Source organism: Schistocerca piceifrons, chromosome X (assembly GCF_021461385.2).
Source record: "Schistocerca piceifrons isolate TAMUIC-IGC-003096 chromosome X, iqSchPice1.1, whole genome shotgun sequence".
In the NCBI taxonomy this organism is placed as follows: Eukaryota; Metazoa; Arthropoda; class Insecta; order Orthoptera; family Acrididae; genus Schistocerca; species Schistocerca piceifrons.
Window position 1 is genome coordinate 132,754,873 of NC_060149.1, and position 22,115 is coordinate 132,776,987.

General features: G+C 45.8%; 1 protein-coding gene across 1 annotated transcript in view; it reads right to left on the minus strand.

The window, feature by feature from the left end:
• LOC124721393 (exportin-4-like) overlaps positions 1-22,115 on the minus strand; it is a 238,996-nt gene that overhangs the window by 203,730 nt on the left and 13,151 nt on the right. The window contains exons 2-3 of the mRNA XM_047246333.1: positions 21,314-21,419; positions 1,223-1,395 (exon numbers count right to left, since the gene is read on the minus strand). Coding sequence (XP_047102289.1) covers positions 1,223-1,395; positions 21,314-21,419 — 279 coding nt within the window. The remainder of the gene's footprint in view (positions 1-1,222; positions 1,396-21,313; positions 21,420-22,115) is intronic.

Below are 22,115 nucleotides of genomic sequence, written 5' to 3' on the forward strand. Positions count from 1 at the left end.
TAAATTGGTTACATTCCATACACAATAATGTATGGCCTTAAATGAACTATATGGAAAGTCTACACAATGTGATTTTATCTCTGCAGATTCTTAAAAATTTCGCGCAGCCATGTATTCAATTTCGTGCAGCACAGTAACTATGACGAATAATGAAAATCAAATCTGACCTTTATCATTTAAGGATATCAAACTACAGGTTGCGGAAGAATCAAATTTTTTTCACCGAATAGTTTTCTTAAAAGCAGATGTTAAGTAATTCACAGCTGCCATCACGTCTGCTCCACTGCTTTGCCAAGAAGACACGTGGCTGTTGCTCTGTGTCGTGCGTGCTGCAGCAACAAGATTCAAACACGTTTGAATTCAAACGTCGCCAGTTGCAGCGGGAGACAGGCAGTGACACAGATGTCACTCACATAGGACACTTCCGTAAATAGACCTGCGGTAGTGTTTTGTCACCTGAAGCTGTCGCGCACTGTTGCTCGCTTCTGTCGTTCACATAGGACACAGCCTTAAACTAGTTGTAAGTGAAAGAAAATTCTGGAAAAGGGAGACACTGATTCAACGTTAAAATGGAGTTGTTCCCGTGCTACACACTATGAGACAAAATCTGGCGATAGAATTAGTGACTTAAATCATTTGGAATTTGGTTTTAATATAATTTGCAACTATATTTGCAGTGCAAATTGAAAAGGCAGGTCCTGAAATTCAGATGTAGCCCACTGACTTATTTGCAAATCTTCGACAACAATTTTCCTTTTGAACAGTTCCTGCACGTGTTTAAAATGGTTGTTAGAGTCTGCAGTATGTTCCGGATCACATACTCATGTGAAAATGTTCCCCCTCCCAATACTGAAATTAACAAAATCAAAACCTAGTAGTGCAGTCTCAATAGTGTTCATCTGCCTTAAGCAAATAATTTGATGACCAGCACTCTAGCTAGTACATGAAAACAGTATTCTTTCCCGTAACAGTTACACAAGGGTTTGCTATTAGTGTTTTACATTCTAAATGAAAAAATGTCTCTGAAAACCAGTAAGTCACTGATTCACCTTTCTATTGGCAAATCACAACATTTACCCTTAGGTAATGTGCCCTTTTAACTTAACTATGACTCAGCTGACACATTTCACCATTACTATTATAACACAAATAGTGCAAATAATTTTACTGCAATCCACTTACAACAAACATATGTGGTGCAATTTCTTTAACATAGGCTTACCTGCAATAATTTGTGATGAACAAAAGGTGGCATCGTTTTATGTAGTGCATACTCCATCAAATAAGTTAATAATGTTTCCTTCTCTGCTTCAGGTAACAATACCCACTCTCTAATCAAAGCTTCTTTCAGCAAGTTTATTGCTTCAAATAAAACATGGTCCACTTTTGATGTTTCTGCAAATGGTCAGATTGAAAGCATGAGTTATATCTTGAAATTGAAGGATGCAGTAAAATGTAACTTAATTAAGTGCATATTAACCGACAATTGCCATCAACAGAAGTACAGGAAAAGTATAATTCAGCACATTCAGAAGAAAAAAAGAAACTAATGCTACACTGTCAGTCAAGAAGTAACTATTTATGTTCTTTAACAATCCATTCCTTAAATAATAGACAGCAGCATAGAAACACAAAAAAAAAGAAAAAAAATGAATTTTTCTTGGCACATTATTGGTGAATTTTGGAATTTTAGATAATGAAATTCACTCAAACGAAAATGAACAATAGGACAATAAAAAAATGTAATTCCAAAACTCAGAAAATAATGAGAAAAAAAGAAGTGTTAATTAGTGTTCCACGAAATGCAATGATTGTATGACATCATTGGCCAGGAGACCCTGTCTGGTGTTGTTCGGCTGCCTGGTTCAAGTCTTTCTATTTGAGGTCACTTTGGTGACTTGCAAGTCAATGAAAATGAGATAAAATAAATAGGACAATACATCCACCCAGTCCCAAAGTGAAGAAAATTTCAGACTTGGCTGAAAATTGAACCCAGGAATCAGCGAAAGAGAGGCTAATCACTAGACCACACACTGTGGACTAGTGTTTAACCATAAAAAAGGAAACACCGGACTATACACAGGAATACAGCAATCCAGAAACCATAAAAAGAGAAAGAGAAAACTAACCAACAGTCTACTAACCTCACTGTGGATAGTTGGTCCCAAATCTAGCCACTGTCTTCCACGGACTACTCAAGCAGTGATTAATCACCAACGACTAAAGACAGCTGAGTCGCAATCATTTTCAAAAAAAGTTATGACGATGAATTCAAATAATTATCAACCTATACTTTATGTAATGTTTGTTTATTATTATTAGCTTCCATCACAAATACACACACATATCTGCACTTCAAGATGGCAACCATCAGTGTTGCCGTCATACTGTTGCTTGGAAATAAATACACACAACGACATCTAAAGATGTCAAACCAAAGTACCACCTTTTACTTCCGTCATTCTGCTAGCACCTGCTGAAACTACTGGAAAACTGCCCATCCGCAGCTGACACAGCTTCTATCAATATGGTGACCTTTGACATGTCCTATTGTGTCAACCAAGTAAGACATCAGAATTACACTGTGCCTTTGGAATCAAATTGCTATTTATACAGTTTAAATGACACTGAAGGCTAAATTCAAGCAAGATTCAGGGGGCCAAAACAGAATTAGAGGACTCTCATGGTTGTCCATTTATCTCGTCTGCAAATCACGTTTATAATACGTTGACTGAACCAGGTAGACATCAGAATAAAAGGCCATCAATGCTGGATGTACCCTTATATAGCGAGATGTGGAAACACATAATGCACCCAGGAACATTTTCAAACATGACTGCTTTCATGGTCCAGGCATTTTGGCGTGGGGAAGCATAATGTTGAATGGTTGTATTGATCTCCAAATCTTTCAAAATGGTACACTCACCAGTCTACATTATTGTGACACTGTTCCCCTTCCCAGTGTGTGTCTTTCAAGGGGTGCATTCAGCCCTGACTTCATTTTTATGGATGACAATGCACAACCACATTGAACAGCGCAGGTGGAGGAGCTCTCAGCCCGAGTGGGTACTCGGCAAATAGACTGGTCTGCCCGTTCTCCCAATTTAAATCCCATCAAGCATATATAGGATGCATTGGAAAGACATATCATAGCACATTTGCATGCACCAACGACCACCCAGCTGTTGTCAACAGTACTGGTGGAGGAATGGAATGCCCTACCCAAGAACTCCACACCAACTTTGCAGCTAGCATGAGAGTAAATTGCAGAGCATGCATTACCATCCATGGTGATGTTACACCCTATTAAGAACCATGTACCACCTTTTGTAATGTCCGAGTGACAATCAGGAATTCGGGTGAGTTCAGTGTAATTATTGTGTTTGAATAAAAGTGTCATTTCTGTTCACCTCACTGTGTCTTTGTTTCAGTTACCTACTGTACTATACTATAGCAGTTCATTCTCAGTATGGTCCAAGTATCATCAAGCTATGTTACTTGGCAGTGACACATTGTGCGAAAGTTACTTTCATCCTTTTATCTTTTGGAAGTTTTCAAAACATTTTTACTGTCATTTTAATTAATTAATTAATTAATTAATTAATATTAATTAAAAATGTTTTTATAAGAAGCATGTTACATGTATTGAAGTATTTTCACCTAATACAATGACTGAGATAACGCAGTTCCAGAGAATTCTTTTTAAAGAAAGTGTCCAAAAGTAAGCTGAGCAGTTCTCTTGTATCAGCCTTCAGATTAGTTCAGGGAAGGTATCCTCCACAAAACCTATCATATCACTGCACACAAGAGATGGTCCTGGCTGCCAATAAACGTTAGTAACATTGGGGATAATTTCTAAAAAGGAAACCAAATGTGTAAACTTGTATCATATCGCAAAAACTGATAAAGTAAATATCAGTAAAAAGACTGATATGAAGAGAGATGAGTAATTTAATGTAGTTTTATGTTATAGCTGAAAGTGTTCTACGTTACAACATAATCAACTTTTACTATGTGAAAATTTAAGTTATAATCCACAAAGTGTCTTCCATCAAAAGAAATTAATTAGACATAGATTGAATGTTTGCAATGAGTCTTATACTTACAAAAAGGAAAATGAATTAAACAGAATTATATCACAATTTTTTTTATCATTTGCCTCAAGCAATTTAATAAAACCTTAGAAAACCTGTGACTGGAAGGCTCAATAAAGATTAGAGGTGTAACCATCTCAAGCAGAATTCCAGTGTCTTCAGTACTGTGCCATTTTTCTCAGCCATTCATTCATAAGGGGGCAGTTCTCCCTTGAGAACTATTGCACATGAAAGTGGATTTGTGGAAGGTCAACACAAAGTGTGACATCTGGACTCCTTACACATATGCTAATATAGAGTAAATGCCTGATATAGGTAACAGTAGACTGTGATCTTTCAGTACACATTTGGCATTTGGAAAGGCATATAATAAAAAATGGATCAATTTCATAACTACAAGTAACAAAGTAGAATGTAAGATACAAGCTGAGGACAGCCCAAAATTGTAACACTTTTTCTTTAATTGAGAAAATTGAATTGGTGAACCAGATGGTTTGCTTTAACACCACGGTGCAGGATGGAGATAGTGTGCTATTTTCTTCCTCTGATCTTGGAATTCACTCATCTGACCAATTGGTTGGGGCTTAAGAGCTCAACACACACTATGAACTGCACATCACACTTGAACTTCGTATTCTCCACATCCTTAGAGCATAATGTAAAAGCCACATTAAGTACCAAAAAAGAGTCTATGGCCAATCATGTGTCTGAACTCCAAGGCTTCAGATTTGTAGTCAAGATATGTATCCACTTAACCACCAATATGAGGGGATAATAGCACACAAGAAAAAGGGAGAGAAAGTGGGTGATAGTCTGTCTCATTATCAATCAAATGCCTCATACATTAATACGAGGGCCGTTCAGAAAGTAACCTCCGGTTGATTTAAAAAAATACACCAAGTTAAATAAAAATATTTTAATATATACATCTTACAACTACATCTTTGCACTATTTTTCTACATAGTCTCCATAGCGATTGAGGCACTTATCGTATCTCTTCACAAGCTTTGAAATTCCTTCTGCATAAAAATCACCCGCTTGTGCCTGGAGCCAGCCTGTGACCGCATCTTTGAGCTCTTCGTCGTCATCAAACCCCTGTGACCCGAGCCATTTCTTCAAATGCATGAAGAGGTGATAATCACTTGGCGCCAGGTCTGGGCTGTAAGGTGGATGGTTGATAACGTCCCACTTGAAGGACTCAAGAAGGGCCGTTGTTCTGCGAGCAGAGTGAGGACGGGCGTTATCGTGCAAAAAAACGATACCGGAAGTCAGCATACCACGGCGTTTGTTCTGTATAGCCCGTCGTAACTTTTTTATTGTTTCACAGTACACGTCTTGATTAATGGTCGTATCACATTCCATGAATTCAACCAACAACACCCCTTTGGCATCCCAAAACACCGTTGCCATCAGTTTTCTGGCAGAAAAATCTTGCGAGGCTTTTCTTGGTTTGGTAGGCGAATTTGAATGTGCCCACATCTTTGATTGTTCTTTTGTCTCAGGGTTCATGTACTTAATCCAGGTTTCGTCACCGGTCACGATTCTGTTTAACAATGGTTCTCCTTCGTCCTCATAACGTGACAGAAAGTCTAATGCAGAGGCCATTCTTTGAGTTTTGTGGTGGTCGGTAAGAATTTTGGGCACCCATCGTGCACAGAACTTACGGTAACCCAATCTTGCTATCACTATCTCCTACAAGAGAGTCTTAGAAATCTGTGGAAAACCAGTAGACAACTCCGACATTGAGAAACGTCGATTTTCACGAACTTTTGCATCAACTGTCTGAACGAGTTCGTCAGTCACCAATGATGGTCTACCACTCCTCTCTTCATCATGAACGTTTTCTCGTCCACTTTTAAATAAACGTACCCATTCACGGACAACTCCTTCACTCATAACTCTTGGTCCGTACACGGCACAAAGCTCACGATGAATAGCTGCTGCAGAATATCCTTTGGCTGTAAAAAACCTTATGACAGCACGCACTTCACATTTGGCGGGGTTTTCTATTGCAGCACACATTTCAAACTGCCACAAAAACTAAACTAGCGCAGGTACGACGTTCACTCGACCACGGCTTGATGCCGACTGACCTGTTGAGTGCGTGTACGCACAGATGGCGTCGCTACTCCCCCCACAACCCGCACTGTGACCAATCGGAGGTTACTTTCTGAACCGCCCTCGTATAAGCGTAGAAGGTAAACCAGTCAGAGTAAATCAAATATGGTATGACACTGATTCTATAATAAAATTCAGCAAATAATGGAAGATTAAAGTGTATCTTAAATTGACTCAGGGGCAGAGGAGCAAGTGAGAGTCTTGTCTGGCTGTTCTCATGAATTAGACTTCAAGAATAGTGAAACAACTCTGTGACATGAATGAAACTGTAATTAGTACACTTATGTTATGGCTATCACCAATACTAATATGCTATGATCTGACTTTAACAGTGCGTTACTCATTCACTATGGTTTCAATTTTTGTGCTCCCTCATAAGTAATCACTACAACAACGAAGATACTTTAAAGTATAAGAAGAGAAAATAAATTGCTGCCCACCTAACTTTGAACTTTATGAGGCAGTATTAATACATTACAAAGCAGTGCCACAAAGAGAGAGAAAAGTTTTTACCATTCATAACTCACAATTTTTTCACGACATGTGCCTGATATGTAACACACCATCAGGATATTTAAGGATGACAAAACATCTTAAGATATGAAAATGGAATTCTCCCATCCCTTTCTTTACGGTCTACCACTCAGTTGGGCAAGGATAAGGCTTTGGCAGAATTCAAATAAGTTTCTCGTATTCCTCAAAACTAATCTAAGGAAAATCACAGCAGCCAGACCATGATTTGCAGCCATCTCCTCCAGAACACGAGTCCTTACACAACACTGAAATAATTTTGTGACATGAATGAGACTAGTACAGTTTTGTTGTGGCTCTAGGCAATACTTGTATGCTAGAATCTTTTTTTAACAGTACATTTATCACCAATGCACTTACTTTGCTGGAAACTTAAGAATTCTTTATTTCCCCAAACCTTTTTCTTCTTTCATTGTACAGAGAAATTATTGACATAAATAGACTTATTTTTCATCTGTTGATCACTGTTTTTATTATCTCAAACTGACCAGTTTTGGCCAGCATTGCTCATCTTCAGATCCTTTCTCATATTTACAGAGTAACCAGTCTTAATGTAACAACCAGTTTCACATCACCCAAATCCAGTCAGTTTGAGATAGCAAAACAGCAATTAACAGACAGAAAATAAGTGTTTTCTACAAACAGCAATTGTGGATAACTCACTGTTGTAGGTATGTCCAGTTTTGATAAAATAATTGAAGTAATGATCAACCAACAACAATGAAATGAAAAATCAATCAATAACTGAACACACTTCCCCTACTGCTAATAAAAGGTTGGTTGGTTTAAAGGCAGGAGAAGTGACCAAACTTCGAGGTCATCAGTCCCTTGTTCCTAATAAAACAATGCCACACGTGTGAGAATAAAATGGACGAAACATAAAACACAAAACGGAAAGAAAGGAAAAGCCACAAGAATGAAGGGAAGGCAACAAACACTAAAAGAAACAAAAGAGGACAAGAAAACAACAGAGACGCTAGACACAGAAGAGAGTAAAACATGAAAAAATCAGATTACAGTGGCTGGCCAACCACGAGAATAAAAAGGGAAAGCCAGCCACTCTGCAACACATTAAAACCTCCACCCTAAAAGCACTAGGGTGGAAGACAAAGAGGGACAAAGGACATGCGCTAAAACCTACATAGAAGTATAAAACCCACCCTCATGGATAAAACGCAAAACTGAAGCTGCTGTGGAGACATTGTCGCCCACCACCGAAGGCAGGGTGCTGGGAAAGTTAAAAGTCTGCCACAGAGTGGCTAAAAGTGGGCAGTCCAGCAAGAGGTGGATGACTGTCATTTGGGAGCCACAGCGACACTGAGGTGGATCCTCACAACGGAGTAGGTAACCATGCATTAGCCATGTATGGCCAATGCGGAGCCAGCGGAGGACAACCGATTCCCTGCGAGAGGCCTGCATGGAAGACTTCCACACATTCATAGTCTCCTTAATGACATGCAGTTTGTTGTGCGTGCTGCTATACCATTCTGTCTCCCAAAGCCGGGAAACCCTGCAGTGTAAGACAGAATGCAGGTCAGTTTTGGAGATGCCTATCTCCATAAGCGGTTTCCGCGTTGCCTGTTTGGCCAGCCTGTCGGCAAGTTCGTTGCTGGGGATTCCGACGTGTCCTGGGGTCCACACAAACACCACGGAACGGCGGGACTCTTCCAGGGCATAGATGGGATCCTGAATGGACGCTACCAAAGGGTGGCGAGGGTAGCACTGGTCGATAGCTTGCAGGCTGCTCAATGAGTCAGTACACAGGAGAAATGACTCACCAGAGCATGAGCGGATGTGCTCAAGAGCACGAGGTATGGCCGCCAGCTTTGCAGTGAAAACACTACAGCCAAATGGCAAGGAGTGCTGCTCAATATGTCCTCCATGAACATATGCGAAGCCTACGTGACCATCAGCCATTGAGCCGTCAGTGTCAACCGCTTTAGAGCCCCGGAACATGTCAAGAATCGACAGGAAGTGACAGCGGGGAGCGGTGGGGTTAACGGAGTCCTTAGGGCCATGTAAAAGGTCCAGACGAAGCTGTGGCCTAGGCATACACCATGGAGGTATACGTGAACGGACCGCAAGTAGAGGTGGTAAAGGGAAGGACTCCAGTTCGGAGAGAAGGGACCGCACGCGAACCGCAATTGTTAAGACCCGATCTGGGCCGCTGATGCAGGAGACGGACTGTCGCGGGCGGGAAAAGGAGACGGTAATTCGGATGCTCAGGGAAACTATGAATGGGTGCTGCATAACTGGCAAGCAGTTGCACAAATCTGATCTGCAGTGGAGGGACACCAGCCTCCACCAGGACGCTGGTCACCAAACTCGTCCTAAAAGCTCCTGTTGCTAATCAGACACCACAGTGGTGCACAGGGTCAAGTAAATGCAATGCTGAAGGCACAGCCGAACCATCAACCACACTCCCATAGTCAGTTTGAGATTCGACAAGAGCTCTGTAGAGATGCAGCAGCATAGAGCGATCTGCACCCCAAATGGTGCTGCTCAGGCAACAGAGGATATTGAGGTGCTGACAGCACTCCTGCTTAAGCTGATGAAGATGAGGAAGATAAGTCAATCAAGTATTGAACACCAGTCCTAGGAATTGATTTGTCTCCACTACAGTGAGTGGATCGTCATTAAGGTAAAGTGCGAGTTCCGGATGAACGGTACGATGCCGACAGAAGTGCATGACACATGACTTTGCGACTGAAAACTGGAAGCCACGGGCTAGAGCCCATGACTGCGCCTTGTGAATGGCAACCTGGAGGCGCCGCTCAGCAACAACAGAACTGGAGCAGCAGTACGAAATGCAGAAGTTGTTTGCATACAGAGAAGGTGAGACGGAGGGCCTGACAGCTGCTGCTAGACCGTTAATGGGCACTAAAAATATAGAGACACTCCATACAGAGCCCTATGGGACTCCATTCTCCTGGATATGGATGGAACTATGGGAGTCACCAACTTGGACACGGAAAGTATGGAGCAACAGGAAGTTTTGGATAAAAATCGGGAGTGGTCCCCGGAGTCCCCACTGATACAATGTGGCAAGGATATGATGTCGCCAGTTCGTGTCGTATGCTTTACATAAGTCATAAAAGACGGCAATCAATTGTTGCCATCTGGAAAGGCTGTTCAGATGGCAGACTCGATGGACACAAGATTATCAGTGGTAGAGCGACGCCGGCAGAAGCTGCCTTGACATGGAGGCAGCAAGTCATTTGATTCCAGGACCCAACCCAACTGCCGACATACCATACGTTCCACCAGCTTACAAAGAACATTGGTGAGGCTGATGGGCCAATAGCTATCCACATCAAGCTGTGGATGCTATGAGGCCCAGGAGCTGGTGGTGGTGGTTGTTAGGATGTTTAAGGGGGACAAAACAGCTAAGGTCATCAGTCCCCCACCCAGGAGCTGTCTCGGGGCAATGTGCAAGGGCACTGAGGAGCTCCACTCTGTAAATGGGGCGTTATAGGATTCACTGCAGTGTGTAGTGAATGAGAGGACGTTCCCTTCCAGCTGCCGTTTGAGTGTGTGAAAGGCTGGGGGGTAAATTTTTTTTTTTTTTTTTTTTTTTTTTTTTTTTTTTTTTTTTTTTTTTTTTTTTTTTTTTTGGTGGGGTTTAAGGGCGCTCAACTGCTGAGGTCATTAGCGCCCAGTCACTGTTGTTAGAGCACATGGAATCTAGTAAAACTCAAGGGGAAGGGGGGGACACCAGAAGGACCTGACAAGGATGCAGATAAAATAAGTAAAATGGTTTAATGTCTTTGGACAAGCCAGTTAAAGTTATAAAACGCAGAATACGAGCAGCTGCTCGAGCGTCATCAGCTAAAACATCTGGTAAAGTAGAAAGCAGGGACAGGACAACACGAAATTGACTAAAACGGGGACACGACAATAAAACATGGCACACTGTTAATGCCTGACCACAAGGGCACTGCGGGGCTGGGTCACCGGAGAGCAGGTAGCGGTGGCTAAACCGGCAATGCCCAATCCGCAACCTGGTCATAAGGACCTCCTTGCGCCGAGATGGTCGGGAGGATGTTGTCCAAGCAGTTGGGAGCGGTTTTACTGCCCGGAGCTTGTTTCCTTGGAGGAATGACCAAGCATCCCACCACAACGACACAAGCCTCTTACATACATCCCCACGAACGTCAGATGACGGGACACAATGGGAGGCTGCCCGAGGCAGGAGGACTGCAGCCTTGGCTGCAGCATCCGCAGCCTTATTCCCAGGCACTCCTACATGTCCGGGAACCCACAGAAAGCTGAAAGAACCAACATTAACAGCGAAAGAATGGAGGGACTGCTGTATCCGTTGAATCAAGGGATGGACCGGATAGGGAGCTCCAAGGCTCTGAAGAGCACTGAGTGAGTCAGAGCAGAGTACGTACGATGAATGGCGGTGGCGGCGGGCATACTGAACAGCCTGCTGGAGAGCAAAAAGCTCCGCCGTAAAGCTCGAACATTGGTCAAGGAGCCGGTATTTAAAGGTGGCGGCCCCGACGACAAAGGCACAGCCGACACCATTGTCAGTTTTGGAGCCATCGGTGTAAATAAAGGTGTGACCGGCAAGTCGAGCACGAAGTTCGACAAACCGTGAGCAATACACTGCAGCCGGAGTACCCTCCTTCGGGAGTGAGCTGAGGTCGAGATAAATATGAACCGGAGCCTGGAACCAAGGTGGTGTTGGGCTCCCACCCTCTCTGAAGGTGGTAGGGAGGGCAAAATCCAATTGTCGAAGCAGGCGACGGAAGCGGACTCCGGGGGGCAGCAGGGCAGACACATACAACCCGTACTGACGGTCGAGAGAATCGGCGAAGAAGGACTGGTAAGCGGGGTGGTCGGGCATAGACAACAACCGGCAGGCATACCGACACAGCAGTACGTCGCGCCGGTAGGTCAATGGTAACTCGGCAGCTTCAGCATAAAGACTCTCGACAGGACTAGTGTAGAAGGCTCCAGTCGCAAGACGTATCCCCCGATGGTGGATGGAGTTGAGCCGGCGTAAGAGGGATGGCCGAGCGGACGAGTAGACGAAGCTCCCATAATCCAGCTTCGATCGGACTATGGACCGATACAAGCGAAGCAGGACAGTGTAATCCGCTCCCCAAGATGAACCGCTAAGAACTCTGAGGACATTAAGGGATGTACAACGGGCCGCCAAATAAGAGACATGTGGAGACCAACACAGTTTCCTGTCCAACGTGAGCCCTAGAAACTTAGTTGTTTCCACGAATGGGAGAACAACGGGACCGAGATGTAAGGATGGCGGAAGGAACGCTTAATATCGCCAAAAGTTGATACAAACCGTCTTCTCTTCAGAGAACCGGAAGCCATTTGCCACGCTCCATGAGTAGAGGCTGCCTAGACAACGCTGAAGGCAGCGCTCCAGGAGGCATGTTCTCTGGGCACTGCAGTAGATCGCGAAGTCATCGACAAAGAGAGAGCCTGAGACATTAGGTGGAATGCAATCCATAATTGGATTGATCGCGATGGCAAAAAGGGCTACGCTCAAGACGGAGCCCTGAGGCACTCCGTTCTCCTGGAGGAAGACGTTGGACAAGGCGGAACCCACACGCACCCTAAACTTTCGGTCTGTTAAAAAGGAATCAATAAAAAGGGGCAGGCGACTGCGTAGGCCCCACCTGTGCATAGTGCGGAGGATACCTCCTCTCCAACAGGTATCATAAGCCTTCTCCAAGTCGAAGAACACGGCTACCGTTTGGCGCCTTCGCAAAAAGTTGTTCGTGATGAATGTCGACAAGGTCACAAGGTGGTCAACAGTGGAGCGGCGGCGATGAAAGCCGCATTGGACATTAGTAAGTAGCCGTCGAGATTCAAGAATCCAGACTAACCGAGCATTAACCATGCGCTCCATCACCTTACAGACACAGCTTGTAAGAGAAATGGGGCGGTAACTAGAAGGAAGGTGTCTATCCTTCCCGGGTTTGGGTATAGGAACAACGACGGCATCACGCCAACACATGGGGACCTGACCTTCGGTCCAGACGCGATTGTAGGTACGAAGAAGGAAGCTTTTGCCCGCCGGAGAAAGGTGTGGCAGCATCTGAACGTGAATGGCATCTGGCCCCGGAGCAGAGGACCGGGACACTGCAAGCGCACGTTCGAGTTCCCGTATACTAAGGGGGGCATTATAAGTTTCCAGATTCAGCGAGTGGAAGGAAGGTCGCCAAGCCTCTTCTGCCTCTTTCCTGAGAAGGAAGGCAGGGTGGTAATGGGCGGAGCTTGAAACCTCCGCGAAAAAGCGGCCAAAGGCGTTGGAGAGAGCCACAGGATCAACAAGGACCTCATTACCTGAGGTCAGGCCAGGTACCGAGGAGTGGGCCTTAATGTCCGACAGCCGGCGCAGGCCACCCCAAACGACGGAAGAGGGAGTAAAACTGTTAAAGGAGCTGGTGAAAGAGGTCCAACAAGCTTTTTTTGCGTTCTTTGATGACTCTACGGCATTGCGCTCGGAGTCTTTTGTATTCAATACAATTCGCCAACGTAGGATGGCGGCGAAAGGTGCGTAAAGCACGTCGTCGAGCACGGATAGCGTCCCTACAAGCCTGGTTCCACCAGGGGACGGAAACGAGACGTGAAGAAGAGGTAGTACAAGGAATGGAACGTTCGGCAGCATTGATGATAACAGCCGTGAGGTATTCGACCTGACTGTCACAGCTGGTAAAATCGTGGTCCGGAAAGGTCGCCAGGGAGGAGTTAAGTCCCCAGTCAGCTTTCGGTATGTTCCAGCTCGAAGGACGTGGGGATGGGGTGTGGTGCAGGAGACGAACGACACAGGGGAAGTGGTCGCTCGAATAGGTGTCAGAAAGGACATACCACTCGAACCGACGGGCAAGAGTGGTAGAACAGATCGAGAGGTCCAAGTGGGAGTAGGTATGAGTAGAGTCCGAGAGGAAAGTCGGGGCGCCGGTATTGAGGCAGACAAGATGGAGATGGTTGAAGACATCCGCCAAGAGTGAGCCTCTTTGACAGGATGCAGGAGAGCCCCAAAGGGGATGATGGGCATTGAAGTCGCCAAACAATAAAAACGGCGGGGGAAGCTGAACGATCAGGTGCATCATGTCAGCCCGACTAACAGCAGATGACGGTGGAGTGTAGATGGTACAAACTGAAAAAGTAAAAGCAGAAAGAGTAATGCGGACAGCTATTGCTTGGAGTGGGGTGGTCAATGGGATGGGATGGTAATAGACATCGTCCCGAACGAGCAACATGACCCCACATGAGCTGGGATACCGTCCACAGGGGTGAGGTCATACCGCTCCGAAGTATAGTGGGTAAAGGCAATACGGTCAGTCGGGCGCAACTTGGTTTCCTGGAGACCAAGGACGAGCAGACAGTGCAGGCGGAGGAGCAGTTGTAATTCCTCCCGATTAGATCGAATACCTCTTATGTTCCAATGAAACAACGCCATCGCTAGTCAAAAAGTTGGGGGAACGAGACGAGGAAGAGCTGGTCACTTCGACGGCCGTGGAGGGCCAGGTTGCGAGGGAACAACGCTACAACCGACGGGAGGCGGATCCGGTTCCATCAACTCGTCGCCAGCTGCGGCCGCTGTCCCTGGTTGTGTAGGAGGGGCAGCATCATTTGCCGACGAGAGGCCAGCTGAGCACCTGGCAGCAGAGCGTCCCGGCGAAACTGAGGACGGCCGGGAGCAGCGACTCACGGATGGAGCGTCAGACGAAACGCGCCGGGGTGGAGAGGGGGATAGAGACTTCTTCTTTGAGGCCTTCTTGGAAGGCCGAGGAGGCACAGGGATGGTGGGCTGGACCCGAAGAAGGTCCTCACGTGTGGGGTCCGTTTTGGAACGCCGGACCTCGGAAGCTGGGGTCCGTAACGTTCCCCCGATGGACGCCTGAGAAGAGGATCGCTTCTCAGGTGGCGGGGGGAGATGAGGAGGAGGAAGGGTGGCCCCTGGGGCAGAGGGGGCGGGGGCCACGGGGGAGGAGGATTTGGAAGGGAGGGATTTGGGAGGCGGAGGCAGAGCCCCCTGATGGGCGGAGGAGGCAGAGGGGGGACAGGATAGTGGTGAGGATACCGCGGAAGGAGTGGACACAACTGAGGGAAACGAAGTGGTCAACGGAATGGGATGGAGGCGGTCATATTTCTTCCTGGCCTCAGAATAAGAGAGCCGATCCAAAGTTTTGAGTTCCTGTATCTTCTTCTCCTTCCGATATGCGGGGCAGTCTGAGGATCTAGGCGAGTGGAGGCCAGGGCAATTAATGCACCGAGGTGGTGGAGTGCATGTATGTTCCTCACAAAGAGGACGTCCGCAATCACCACAAAGGGGCTCAGCCTCACACCGTGACGACATGTGCCCAAAGCGCAGACACCGAAAACAGCGCATAGGAGGCGGGACGTAAGGTCGCACGTCGCAACGGTAGCACATCACCTTTACCTTCTACGGGAGAACGTCCCCCTCGAAGGCGAGGATAAAGGTCCCGGTGTCGATGTGACGGTCTTTGGGGTCGCGCTGGACTCGCCGGACGAAATGCACGCCTCGGCGCTCCAGGTTGGCCCTGAGCTCCTCATCAGATTGTAGCAGGAGGTCACAATGAAAAATAACCCCCTGCGTCCGATTTAGTGCCAGATGCGGGACAATGGACACTGGGATGTCCCCTAGGCGGTCGCACGCCTGGAGTGCTGCCGACTGTGTGGCGGAGGTGGTCTTGATAAGAACAGGCCCTGAACGCATCTTGTTGAGAGCCTCAATTTCCCCGAAGATGTCCTCAATGTGCTGAACAAAGAACATGGGCTTGGAGGTGGCGAACGTCCCCCCATCGCTTCGAGAACAGACCAAATAGCGGGGGAAGTACTTCGCCCCAAGCCGGTGGGCCTGTCCCTCCTCCCAGGGAGTGGCCAAGGGGGAAAGGGCAGGAGAACCAGAACTAGAAACGGTACCTTTTCTTTTGAAAGACTCGGCCGCAGAGCGACCTGACGACCTGATACGTGTTGACGTTTCATCTGCGAAACGTCCGCCCCGATACCACCCACTCTGACCAGGGGCTCTCCCCATGGGCGCCACCCAGCCTCAGCAAGGGCCACCTGGCAGGATGACCGTTACCGGGAGTCCTGATGCCCCAAGGAGACGGGCATCTACTCCTTGGCCGACGTGGGGAGGGTGCAGCTCAGGTATTGGCAGTACGATCCCTGTGTTGTCAGGGGGCTACAACCTAGAGGGTACATGACGACCCCACCACAACGGGCTGGCTACCGTGCTGGATTTCTGGTGCCATGGAAAGTCCATCATGATCGCTGGTGCAGATGGGGATGCGCTATGGGCGTAACTTATACAACCCATCAGGCGTTTAGGCCCAATTTGAGGAATAGCGGGCATGGTTACAACGCCGGTACAATGCTGAGTGCCAAGGTCTTAGTGCACTTAGGACCAGTGGTACACCACGTAAGGTGTCCTTCCCCAAAAGGCTCGTACTTATGTAGAATTTTGAAAAATGGAGGTCAAACCCCAAGGGAGACCATCACATGGAAGGCCGAAACGGTTGAAACTCCTTTTAGTCGCCTCTTACGACAGGCAGGAATACCTCGGGCCTATTCTTACCCCGGACCCGCAGGGGGGAGGCTGGGGGGGTAATTCTCCTATGCAGAGGCTCGAGAAAATTGCTCAGCAAAGTGCTCGGCAATCACGTTTGCGTCGTTACATAACTCGCCATTTATGGTAACACCAGAGACAGCTGTTGGAGCCTGATACCCGAAAAGACGTTTTATCTTTGCCCAGACTTGGGAAGGTGACGTGTGGCACCCAATGGTGGAGACGTATCTCTCCCAACACTCCTTCTTCCGTTGTTTGATAATGCAGCAAACACAGGCACGGAGCCGTTTAAAAGCTATGAGGTGCTCCAGGGAAGGGTGCCACTTATACTACTGTAGAGCTTGCTGAAGCTCCTTAATTGCTTCAGCGACTTCCGGCAAGCACCAAGGGACTGCCTTACGCCTGGGGCAACCTAAAGAGCGAGGGATCGTGTTTTCTGCCGCAGAAGCAATTGTGCTAATCACCTGCTCAACCGTCACATCGATGTTACCGTGTGGGGGAGATTCAGTGGTGACAGCAGAGGTGAAAGTTCCCCAGTCTGCCTTGTTACAAAGCCCATCTCTGCAGGCGTCCGAGTGCCTGACGCTGGGGCAGTGACAGAAAGATGGGGAAGGGGTCAATACCACACAGGTCATTATGTGCTCTACAGGGGATAGATGGGAAAGTCCTGGGCTGCAAATTGATAAATCAATGGCCGAGTAACTACTATGAGCCACACTGAAATTTGTGGTGGCCCCTGTATTTAAGAGGCAGAGATCGAACTGCGACAGTAAAGTTTCGACATCTCTGCAGACAGTTATTTCCTGCGTCGTCCTTACTCTCCGACGGCACAGCTTCAAGAGGGGTCTGAAGGGGCACATGTTCACTACAGACTGAGTTTAGCACATGAACGCAAACTCCACCTGACACTCGATTATAGTCGCTACGGTTCCTGTAATATCTCTTATAGCTGCAGAGGGCAGGGGTCTGCATTGCTGGGAACCAGGTTTCCTGGAGGGCAATGCAGATAGCAGGTGTAAAGCTTAACAGTTGCCGTAGCTCAGCCAGGTGGTGGAAAAAACCGCTGTAATTCCACTAGAGGGTGACATCGTGAGAAGGCATGGAACATTCAATCAGGCAGTTTACGTCTCAGAGTCACCTGCTACCACCAATTTATTGCCTGAGCAGATCCATTGTGTCTGAGGGTTTGGAGAAACCTAGATCCTCAGCGGATGCCAAAATCTCCACCCCATCCTCAGCCACAGAGCTTGTAGGTAGTGGTGGTGTGGGTGCCACCATAATTTCCATGGTCTTAGGGGTTTTCTTTTTGGATTTCTCTCGCTGCTCTTTGGGTTTCTCTCTCTGGGAGGACTTCACTGGCTCAGTTTCCGGGACTGAGGACGAGCGTGAAGCCCTATGACCAGCTGCTTTTGGGCTCTTCAGCCACTGGCGGGTGTCGTCTTTCCCACTAGAAGAAACCTGGGAAGGGAGTGACCCAAGGGACCCCTTCCTAGTGAGAGAAGCCAAAGAAGACTTACGCTTCTCCAGCTTAGAAGGGGGGACGGACGTCCCCGATGGTTGGGAGGGTGTTGATCCCAAAGTAAGTGGTGCAGGAGCAACAGGGAGGAAAATGCCCCCCCCCCCCCACCATCAAGGGGGCAGGTGTAGTCTTCTGGCTCTGAGAGGTGACCTGGGTTGGCAGAGCTGATGGTGTCAGAACTGTTGTAGCAGTGGCATAAGACGATGTCATACACACAGGATGCAGGCGTTCAAATTTTCTCTTAGCCTCAGTGTAGGTCAGTCTGTCCAGGGTCTTGTACTCCATGATTTTCCTTTCTTTCTGGAGAATCCTGCAGTCAGGTGAGCATGGTGAATGGTGCTCTCTGCAGTTGACATAGATAGGAGACAGGGCACATTGAGTATTGGGATGTTATGGGCATCCGCAATATCGACATGTGACGCTGGAACTACAGCGGGAAGACATATGGCTGAACTTCCAGCACTTAAAGCGCTGCATTGGGGGACTTTACATCACAGCAGTAGACCATCACCTTGACCTTCCTGGGCAATGTATCACCCTCAAAGGCCAAGATAAAGGCACCGGTGGCAACCCGATTATCCTTCAGACCCCGGTGGACACGCTGGACAAAATGTACACCTCACCACTGTAAAATGGCGTGCAGTTCATCGTCGGACTGCAAAAGAAGGTCTCTGTGAAATATGATACCCTGGACCATATTTAAGCTCTTATGGGGCGTGATAGTTACAGAAACATCCCCCAGCTTGTCACAAGCGAGTAACTCCCGTGACTGGGCAGAGGATGCTGTTTTGATCAAGACTGACCGAGATCTCATTTTGGATAAGCCCTCCACCTTCCCAAACTTGTCCTCTAACTGCTCAACAAAAAACTGAGGCTTCATCGTCATGAAAGATTCCGCATCAGCTTTTGAACATACAAGGTACCAGGGCAAATAAGATCCGCTGCCATTCTTAGCCTAATGTTCCGCCCATGGTGTGGCCAAGGAGGGGAATGATTTGGGGTTGTACTTCTCTGCGTTGAATTGAGCTCGTGATCGCATAGAGACTGCTGGTGTTTTACCATCAGCAAGAGATCATGGACTACGCTTCATAGTGTGACATCCGCCCTGATGTCTCCCCATCCGACGAGGGCCTCCTCACGGGCTCACGGACGCAACCCAGCCGCAGCAAGGGTCACCTGGCAGGATGGCGATTGCCAGGAATCCCGATGCCCCAGGTGGATGGGCATCTACACCTTGATGTACATGGGGAGTTAACGGTGAAGGCATCAGCAGAGCAATCCCTGTGTCGTCAGGGGGCTACAACCAACAGGATACATGGCGGCCCCACCACAACGGACTGGCTACCGTGCTAGGTATCAGGTGCAAAGAAGTCCGTGGTCATCGTTGATGCAGAAATCTACACTGCCTAGTGCATGGTGGAAAATGCACCCAGGAAGGTGTCCTCACCCAAAAGATGGAGAATGGGCAGCACTGCAATGCGACAATGAGAAAGTAGGGTAAAGATCTCAATGAACGATGGACACAATGCACCTTGTAAGGCGCCCTTCCCCAATTGGCTCGCTCTTCGGGAAAATTTTGAAGAATGGAGGTCAAACCCTACAGGGGACCATTACATAAAAGCCAAAACGTGCACAACTCCTTTTAGTCACCTCGTATGACAGGCAGGTATACCTTGGGCCTATTCTAAGTCCTGGACCCACAGTGGGGGAGGTGGGGGTGCTAATAAAATTAAAAATTAAAGTGCAATAGGATATGGAATCTACTATGACTGTTATCCTACCCATTTTTAACTGGCTCATTCCATCCCTAATAAACACATATTTTTTTATGGTTAATTTCCACTTTTCCTATCCTCTTCTGAGAAATTAAACACTATTTTTAATTGACCTTTCTATCATAATTTCTAAAACTCCAAACAGCTCCACTTTTTATAACATTTAAAATTAGTTTGAACCACTAACATATTTACGTTTGCATCTGCCCCCCCACCCTCACCGTCACCCTCACCACCACCACCATCATCATTCCAATATCAGATGGTTTTCTACCCTGGCAGACATTTATGGTTCATTTTTGAGCTTGGCCTCAGAAATTCCACAATTACTCCACACATGTATTTGGAAATATAACACAAATTTCAGAACTATTTTGGTCATCAAATTACCTCTGTTAAAATGTTGCAATGTTTAGCATTTTACCACCTTTTTAGACAAGCTTCTATACTCAGGGCGTCAATTATACACCGTGTCCAAACTTTAGGTTCAAATTTTAACAGACCATAGACGATCTTACACTGAGAGATCTAGTTTTTTATTAATATGATGAGGTTACAGAAACATAAACTCATAGCAGCTGTTCAAAGAGACTATTACTAGTCACAGTGCATGCATTACACACAGTTTATTGACAGAACTTAATTCTGCGTGCAAAAGTGTTTGTACCATTTCTTGCACATTTTGTTTCTGAAATGTCCCACTGTATTCTTCTAAGTGTGTTACCACAAAAGATTTGATGGGTACTTATTGACATATCTTCTCACACGCCATGTCCTGTGACCTGAATGATCCGATTTCTCGCATGTCTCTCTCCTTGATGATAGATTTCTTTCAATTAGGATGACAACAGTTGCAAAAATTCTATCTGGATTCATATGGCTTTTGAATACTAAAACCTTTTGCATCATACATTAAACATATGTCTGCCATTTGCTGTTGCACACAATGCTTCATCTTTGACAGCCAGTCATGAGCTTAAAACAGTGGTAAACTTCACTATGAGCACATCACAAATAACTGTGTACGATTTTCAAGGTCGCACCACTAATTTTGAAGTGGCAGACGGTGGTTTTTTTTTTAACATCAGCAGTCTACAAATCCATACCTCTCATGCATTAACCATTCGAGACATAGTATCATCTGAAATATTCGTTTCCAACCAGTAGACCATTATTTCAAATAATCAATGTTGGCTCTTCTACCACCTGTATACATTCACCCCAAAAGTTTTGGAACACTCTGTAGCTCTATTAACTGTTTAATTCTTTCTAGCTTTATTTACACCATCTTCACAAGTCTCAACTTCTTCTGCCTTGTACTGTCCACTGCATCCTTCTGTACTCAATTTTTAATACAGACAAAGTACATTAAAAACAAAACATGGTGAAAGAGGAATCACTGATTTATTACATAAAACAAAGTATAATTTTTTAAGTCCATGGTTTCAAAATCCATTAGATTCTCTGAACACTGCTTGAAGACTCTAAATGAGTGAAGTTGAGTTCTTCTACCTGACACTACCTTTTATTCAATGCATTTAGTTCCTTCTATGCTGTGGCTGACATTCAACTAAAAAGAATTACTAAATGTCCAACCAAACTGTAAACATTGTGGAACAAAGAAAATCTTTACATATTCTAAGACGAGTTTTGAAATTGTGAAAAAGCTCTACACGGAAAAATTTGTTAATAACTTCTTACCAAGAATGTGCCTACAAAGGGCATATGGTGATGATGACTTCCGAAAATCAAGAAATACATGCTCTGCAGTATGCCTCTGCTCACTGGAAACCACATTTGGCGATGCCTGTGAAGAGCAATAAAACTGAGTTCAACACAAATGTTAACATGAAAACCACTACAAAGAATAAAACAATAACTTTGATGTTATTTTATTGGTGATGGATCTATGTGATAAGATCCTTTTTAGGCTAATGTTCATCAACAGATGTCTACATTATTACTCACATTGCTCCTCTACATAACTCTGAGCACTTTCTGCGTCTGTGATGATATACACATGTTATAAAAAACTGTAGCAGTAATTTTACTATCGAAAAATAAGTAATGACTTGTGTTATCCATACACAGGAGTAATTAAAAACATTCTCTCTCTCTTAAAATGTAAGTATCCACATGAAGAGCCTGTTCAAATTTTTTGGTAATTATCTCACATGCCAAACAGGTTTACTAGATAAATGGAAGAGGTGTGGAATCAGCAAATTACCTGAAGCATTTGATACTCCTTCGTCAACTCATACCCAAACTGTCATCTTTCAACATAACATATGCTTCGAGCTATGCTAACAAGGGAAATTCCCCATCACACCCCTCTCAGATTTAGTGGTAAGAGGGTCCAGTGGACAGCCTATTAACATAGATCAAGCATGAAAACAGGAAAGAAGGTGTACTGGACTGTAGAAAAAAAGCAAAATAGAAACAGCGAACGGTCTAAGAACAAGAAGTGTAATATAGAGGAGTTGGGAAGAGAAATGGCGTTGTG